This window comes from Vulpes vulpes, chromosome 4 (genome assembly GCF_048418805.1).
Source record: "Vulpes vulpes isolate BD-2025 chromosome 4, VulVul3, whole genome shotgun sequence".
Lineage (NCBI taxonomy): Eukaryota > Metazoa > Chordata > Mammalia > Carnivora > Canidae > Vulpes > Vulpes vulpes.
In genome coordinates this window covers 93562175-93570216 of record NC_132783.1, presented here as the reverse complement: position 1 = coordinate 93570216, position 8042 = coordinate 93562175, and the positions used below count along the sequence as shown (strand labels likewise).

General features: G+C 46.5%; 1 protein-coding gene across 35 annotated transcripts in view; it reads right to left on the bottom strand.

Moving 5' to 3' along the window:
* Window positions 1-401: 401 nt before the first annotated feature.
* The window catches only part of SHLD2 (shieldin complex subunit 2), a 77701-nt gene continuing 70060 nt past the window's right edge, over window positions 402-8042 (bottom strand). For 25 of the 35 annotated variants that reach the window (XM_072756446.1, XM_072756441.1, XM_072756451.1 and 22 more), the window contains 3 exons: window positions 5990-6218; window positions 1466-1581; window positions 402-732 (listed from right to left, as the gene is read on the bottom strand). In XM_072756446.1, coding sequence (XP_072612547.1) covers window positions 497-732; window positions 1466-1581; window positions 5990-6218 — 581 coding nt within the window. In that variant the 3' untranslated portion in view covers window positions 402-496. Of the gene's footprint in view, window positions 733-1465; window positions 1633-5989; window positions 6219-6882; window positions 7179-8042 lie in introns of those variants that run through there. The other 10 variants (XM_072756449.1, XM_072756448.1, XM_072756453.1 and 7 more) reach the window with 4 other exon arrangements.

Sequence of the window (8042 nt, the reverse complement as noted above, 5' to 3'; positions counted from 1 at the left end):
AAATGAACTAACACCACAACTCTCTTCCTCCTTTTGCAAAATGAGTTGAAGCAGGATGTTGTTTCCCTCATTTCCCATGCTTCTTTAGGGAAAGAAATGCTTGTGTCAAAATGCAGGCTTACACAAACCAACCCGTTGCCATCTGGGTCACAATTGGGGAAACTGTTGCGCATCCCCAGCTAATTAGAGCAGGATGGAGGGTGAGCGCAGCAGAGCAGCAGCTGCCCCGTCCTCTGGCCTGTGCCCTGAGGCTGGTGCGGTGCCCGCTGGCACAGAGCAGGGACCAGCACAGGAACCCTTCCTCCCCAGGGAACGGCTACGTAGAGTCTTTATCACTTACATCCTTCCTCTAGAAGCAGGAGAGGGAAACACCAAAAAAAGAAGCCAAAAACCTCAATGAATGTTCTTAGAAAAAAAGTTTTAATGTATAGATATATCACATTTCTCCATACAAAATATACATATATATTTAAAACCCAAGGGAAAGCCCCGTCCTTCATTTATTCCACAAGGCACACGACTCCAGGGCGGTCCTCGAAGGACCTGCCGCGTCCTCGGCGCGGGCGTCGGGGTGGAAATCCAGCAGGGAGCACTCCTGCTGCAGCGGGCAGCTGTTGTCGTCCAGCACGAACAGGCTGTGCACCTGCAGGAGCCACGGCGCCGCGCCAGCCGCCAGCAGTGAGTGCAACAGGTCTGCGGCCACCGTGCCGTAGGTGATTTCGGCCCAAGGCGCTGTGGGACACAGGGACATGGAAGCGCACGGCCAAGGCTCCGAGGCCCCCTGGGCGCCCGGCCCTGCCCCACCATCGCCCGCTCCGACCCCGGCGCTGAGGCTGCTCTGAGGCCCGACAGCACCTGTGTGGTCGGCCCAGCGGGCCTGGTGCGCCAGGGCTCCTCGGCGGGGACTGGGCCCCGGGGCTCGGATGGTCGGGCTTGGGTCATGATCTCTGGGGCCTGGGTTGGGGTCCCTGCCCCCGGGGAGCCCGCTTCTGCCCCGCTCGCCGCTCCTGCTCCCGCTCGCTCTCCCTTCAAATAAATGAAAACCAGCGGTGGGAGCTGGCGCTCGTGGGCCTCGGGGGGCCTGGGTGAGGGGAGCGGGCATGGGGGCTCAGAGGGCGGGCAGCCCACGCACAGGCCGCGCCACACTGGGCCCTGGTCCCGAGCCCGCGACGTCGGCTAAACCTGAAGCCGGGACACGCTAGCGCGGCCGGGGCAGGCCCACAGGCCCTGTGACCCCGGCGGCAAGCAGGCGACTGGGCCCACCACACGCAGGGCTGCCCTGGCCGTGGGGACCAAGTCTTCCCCTGCAGCTCACATGCTCCTCGTCCCCCTCCAGCTAATCACACCTCTGTCTTTACGCGGACAGAAAAGCCCCTGAGGTCCATTCTAATCCACGGGCGCCATCCACCCCCGCGCATGAGTGGTTCCAGCACCGCCACCCGCCCCGCAGCCGTGGGTATCTCACCTATAACTCTGCGGAGCCAGTCGGGAGGAATGTTGAGAAGCATCTTCTCCATCAGCTGAGATCCCACCCGGATGCCCACGTTACACCCTCCATCAGCCACAGTCATTACAGCTGGCCTACGGGGCAGGGACACGCGGCCTCAGGAACGCCTTCCAACTAAGGAAATGCTTGAATACAGTGAAATTCCAGAGAGCACTGGGTTGTTGTTGTTGTTTTAAAGATTGTATTTATTTATTCATGAGAGACACAGAGACCCAGGCAGAGGGAGAAGCAGGCTCCCTGTGGGGAGCCCAACGCAGAACTCGATCCTGGGACCCCAGGGTCACGCCCTGACAGCGGTGCTAAACTGCTGAGCCCCCAGGCTGCCCAAGCACTGGGCTTTTATGCAGGGTTCATTTTAATTCCTAAAACAACTCTAGGATGTTCTGAAACATCTTAGGGAAAAAAAGAAGGGCTCTTCTTTTTAAGAGTTTCAAACGATAAATTAATAAATTAGGCTTATTCTATGTTCATTTTAAAATTTCAAATACTAATATAAGAAAGCCTATTTTTACACTGTTGTGTGAATTAATTTTACAAATAAAAATAAAGATAATAATCGCAATATTTCACAATCACAACTTCAAGTTATTTTTCCCCACTGGATTCTTTCCTATTAAAACCAGGCTGCTTTACAAGTATTGTATTTATCAATACAACTATTGATAAATAGTTCCCTATTGATAAATAATATTCAATATGTCCTACAGTGGAATACTAAGTGGCTGTTAAAAGGAATGATGAAGGTTTATAAGTGCTATTAGGGAAGGGATGTCATTATGCACTCTAAGGAACAATATGAATAAAACAAAATGGACAATATTATTCTATTTATGTATTTTTAAAGGAAAGGATATACATGTGTTGGTATGAGCATAATAAATTATTAGAAGAACATACAAGAACCTCCTACGACCATGGAAGCAGCATGGATGGTGGATGGGGTACATGGGGAGGAACTTTTTGCTTATTTTTTTTAAAAAAGATTTTATTTATTTATTTATTCATGAGAGACACACAGAGAGAGGCAGAGACATGGGCAGAGGGAGAAGCAGGTTCCATGCAGGGAGCCCGACACGGGACTTGATCCCGGGACCTGAGCTCACACACTGGGCCAAAGGCAGGTGCTCAACCGCTGAGCCACCCAGGTGTCCCTACCTTTTGCTTTATATCTTCCTTTACAGTTTCTATTTTTACCGTGGTTATATTACCTCTTTTAAAAATTGTTAAAATAAAATTAAGAACACTTTTTTTTTTTTAATTTGAGAGAGAGAGGGAGTCTAAGCAGAGGGAGGAACAGAGGGAAAGGGACAGACAGAATCCTCGCTGAGCAGGGAACCCAACACATGGCTTGATCCCATGACCCTGAGATCACGACCTGAGTGGGAATCAAGTCAGACCTTCAGCTGACTGAACCACACAGGGGCCCCAAGAACAGAGTTTGGAAACAGACTGGTGACCATAGAGGAACTTATTGTAACAGCTCAAACAACACTACTGGTTTTCCCTCAAAAATCTACTTCTCCTTTTGCCTACATGATGATTCTAGGTCTTTCCTCTTTTTTGACTCTACTCTTTCCCCGTGCTCTGTCCGCCTCCGTTCTTCACCTCAGCAAACACACGCTCAATATGTACTATGTGCCAAGCACTGGGAATACAACTGGCAAACAAGACGGATCTGGGTCCTTCACTCAAGGAGCACACAAATTTGGTTTAGCAGTGGTGCCAAGGTGACTTCACAGGGATACACTCGTCTTTTCAACAAACTCTGCTGGGACAACTGGATATTCGCATGTTAAAGAATGAAGTTGGACCCTTTCCTCACATTAACTCAAAAATACGTCATTGCCCTATCTGTAAAGAGTTAAAATTATAAAATCTTTATAGGAAAATGTAGGAGTAAATCTCCATGATCTCGGCTTAGGGATGATACCTTTCTTAGATATGGTACCTTTTAAAAGCACAAGCAACAGAAAGGAAAACAGATAATAAAATACGTTGGCAAGGATGTGCAGAAACTTCACACATTCCTGGTAAGAATGCAAAATTGTGCAACAGTTTTGGAAACCAGTTTGGCAGTTCCTCAAAAAATTAAACATAGAGTTACCAGACGACACGGCAGTTCTAAAACATACGCCCACTGAACATCTGTACCCAGATGTTCACAGCGGTTATTCATAGAATAGCAGCCAAATGTGGGAACTGTCCAGATGCTGGGCTGCGGGAGGGGAGAAGTGATGGGAACAGGGCTCCCGGGCAATGAAAATGTCTCTTAAAAGGGGCTGTGGTGACCAAGGCACAGCCCTGTGAATATACTCAAGCCACCGATCGTCCCATTTAGATGGGTTCATTCGATGCTGCGTGAATCCTGTCCCAGGAAAGATGTTTTTGAGAGAAGACAGCACACGGGACAAGCACAAGCTGCAGGAGTACACGCATGGTGCCCTAATGGAAAATACGGGTGGGATTCGGAAGGCTCCTCGATGAGGTGCCACTAAGACATGGAGGAACCCTGTGGAATCAGGTGGAGGCAGGGACACGCAGGGAAGAGCAAGGAGAAGAACCTCGGCGTGTCTGAGGAATTGAAAGAAGGGCCGGGGGCTGGAACACGCGAGCAAGGGAAAGCGCAGCCAGAGATGAGGCTGCAGGGGAGAGTGTGCTGGAAAGTGCTGGAAGGTGTGTAGGTCAGGTAGTGGTCGCCCGGCAGCTGCACAGAGATGGACTGAAGACTAGAGACTACTGCTCGCAGGGTTCGAGCAAGACCCAGCAGCCCGGGCTAGGCCCATGGGCTTCTGGACCAGGAGCACCACCACGGCACTACAGCTGAGGACTCCACCCTGCATACCTCATCCTAGGTCACACCCTAATCAGGGGATACTGGTCTGTGAAGTCCTGTTCCTTCTCGGGAACAGTTATTCTTTCGACTGAAGATTCAAAGTCTGTCTTCTCCATGAGGGATATTTACTGGGTAACATTTTTGTCCAATAAACAATTACATTCATTAGAACATTAAGAATTACATAAAATAACATATACACTCTATAAGGAGCCTTGACTATTGATCAGAAATCAATTTTAATTCATTACACTTCTTATATAGCATATGCATCTTAATTTTCTTTTCCATAAAAGCAACGTTCAGAGTAAGAGCAAAATTCATTTGCTTATTTATAACACACGTACGGAAAGGAAAATAAGGCTTATGGATTCAGCTTCTGGAAACGTGCTTAATGTATACCATGATAACATGCTGAATACATTTGCATTTAGTTTTTAGGCACTGTAGTATTTAGAAATAGAGAAGAGCACAAAGAGGATCCCTGGGTGGCTCAGCGGTTTAGCACCTGCCTTCGGCCCAAGGTGTGATCCTGGGGTCTTGGGATCGATCCCACGTCGAGCTCCCTGCATGGGGCCTGCTTCTCCCTCTGCCTGTGTCTCTGCCTCTCTCTCTTTCTCATGAATAAATAAATAAAATCTTTAAAAAAAAAAAAAAAAAGCACAAAATACTGATGGCTAAGGACACCTGGGTGGCTCAGTGGTTGAGCATCTGCCTTCGGCTCAGGTCGTGACCCCGGGGTCCTGGGATCGAGTCCTGCGTCGGGCTCCTTGCAGGGAGCCTGCTTCTCCCTCCACCTGTGCCTCTGCCTCTCTCTCTCTGTGTCTCTCATGAATAAATAAATAAAATCTTTAAAAAAGAAAAAAAAAAAGAAAACACTGATGGCTATTTTATAAAGGCATCCAAAGGCATATAAAGGCATATTTTTTACAAGGTAAAAAGAAAAAGTTTATCCAAGATTTGGATTATTCGAAAAATGTATTTTTCACCTAGCTGGTCTGCCATTTTACTAAAGAACACTTGTAATCCTCAATCTCTAAAGTGAAGTTGGAAAACCTGAGGCACAGAAAAGTTAATAAACATTTTATTAGCTTCCACACTAAGACATTAGATCAGAGAACACTTTTAACCTTTACATTCCAATTACATGGTAAAGTATGGGATTCAGCTTCTTATGAGCCATTTAGATCTTGGTTAAAAATATAAACCAAGTAGGGGCAGCCCGGGTGGCTCAGCAGTGGAGCAGCCGCCTTCAGCTCAGGGCATGACCCCGGGGTCCCGGGATCGTGCTCCCTGCATGGGGCCTGCTTCTCCCTCTGCCTGTGTCTCTGCCTCTCTCTGTGTCTCTCATGAATAAATAAATAAAATTTTTAAAAAATATATAAACCAAGTAAAAATTTTCTTCAATAGAGCTGCTAAAAGACAATCAACTCTTCTAATTACTGCTTTTAAAGATCCCTGTTACAATTACTAGATAATTTTTGCTTTCGGAAATAGCCATTTATCACTCAGGGGAAAAAAGTTATTCTCTTGGACTAGGTCTAGTTAGTCCTGATTAGAAAGTAAGAATTGATATATGCAATTTTTTGGTCATGTCCAGTCATATAATAAAATACTGTCCATCCCACTGGCTTGCCCGGCTGCCTCACCTGTAGTATAGCTTCTTCATAGTAAACGGCAAGCAGCTGTAACACTGTTTGTAGATCTTGTTCTTGTCTGTTTCCAGTTCCAACCCACATTTTGCACAGCCAGTATATACCATGTCCGGAAGGGAAGAGAGGATGTTCCTCAGGGAGCTGCGGGCATTTAGAGCTATCTTCTGACCTGCTGTGATAGGAATCACTAGCTCTAAAATCTGGGCTTTGATTAGAATCACTCCTACAAGAGACAGAAAGAAGTATTTGTAAATTATAACTTTCATTTATGGACATGGTTAATGATACGGTTGAATGAGGCCACTTAGAGGATGTGCCCAAGGACTCATTCATGGTCTTCCCTCCTTCATTCTTTCCCTGGACAATCTCACTCACTTGCGGCTTCAGGGTTTACTCTAGAAAGTGAGAGGTGAGCTGCCTGTAACTAAGAGTGAAGATTTATTTGGCTAGTTTGGCTGCACAGGTGGCTGTTTTCATCCCCCCCTGTCCTGCAGAGTCATGCAAAATAAGGTCGATCCCTCTTTCAGTAGAAATCCCTTCAAAACACTTAAAACTAGCTGTGATCCTGTCTCTTCCCATCCTCTCTTCTTTTTTTAACTGATCATTGCTGAAAGCCAAACAGCAGGTCAGTTATTCTTCCAGTCTGTACATTATCCAAAAATAATATACCACTAGCTTATCCTCTTTTTAATCTTTCCTTTCAGTCTCCTGCCCATTACCATCCATACTCTGGGCGTTGGTATAGAGCACGTGAGCATGGAGAGTCCTCATTTACCAAATGTGTGACTCACCAGGACCTCGAGCATGTTCATTCACTACTCACTGGCTCATAAATTCACCTGTTAAACAAATACTGGGTATCTGCTATCTGCCATTTTCTAATTTACCTTTGCCTTATTGTATACTAGTGAGGTGTGAGTTCATCTGAGTTTATCTTCTCCCTTCCTCTCCAGATTCAGTTGAAAGCCTTTGTTAAGCCTTTGGATTTGCTTCTTCATCCTTTTAGTTGGCAGGACACTAGGGGTCAGGAGCTCATCCTTCTGGCTACCTGTTCTCTTTTTGGGATTATCTCTTCAAGAGTCCTGCTAATGGTGATTGTCCTATTCCTAAGTCCTTCTGTTTGCTTTAGTCTCTCGGTGCCCAGAGACTGTTTCGTCACCTTCTCCAAGCATGCCCTCCATCCCTACATGAATGACAAGAGTGTGTAGTGGTCAGCGTACCCAATAAACTATAGCACACTGTACATCACACCTTTCCACAGACATGTTGTGTCACTAAGAAATTAATGAAAGAATTCCATAATTTTAGAAAGATGTTAACATCACTCCAAACATTTTCTAAATGTACACATCTCTATAAAAGAATGAAAAGTTCGTGATTAATGTGGACTCTGCTTTCAAGGGGCTTCCAGCCTGCTGGGCCCTGACATTCTGCTGATGATAGGGCCAGTTGCTGAGTAGGCACCCTCATTTCTTGACAAGGGGCCAGCCACTGCCTCACCCCATCCAGCTTCTGTTAAGCTTTGTGAAGAGAGCAGACCCTCCTGGGAAATTCTCTCATGTTGAGCTCCCTATCCCGCTCCTTTAGTTGTGAAGCAGATTAGGAAAAAAGTTGCTTGTACTTCCCTATGTTCTCTCCATTTCTGTCTCAAAAGCACATCAACAATGGCAGAAACTACAACTTCAGGCCTCAGAGCTGAACATAAAGAAAAGGAAAAGTGGCTAAACGGCCCCCTTTGACACAGCCTATCAGGGACTGATTGTAACAGCACAAAGCTTTTGCATGGCTTACCAATGGGGAGCCCACCTCGAGGGCTTGCAAGGACATTCCCAACCCCAGCCTCAACCCCAAACCAAACCTTCAGAGCTGTGAGCACCTATTTTATTAGAGTTCATGATGGTGATTTTTATTTTGAAATCTAATTCTACGTTAATTCCAGAAGGTAACTGCTCTGTGTATGCAGTAGATAAGACAGCTGACTTCTCCATGACAGCAAATGAAATGTAGCTCCTCCACTGCCCGAGTAGAGTTAAAACCTTCCAATAAA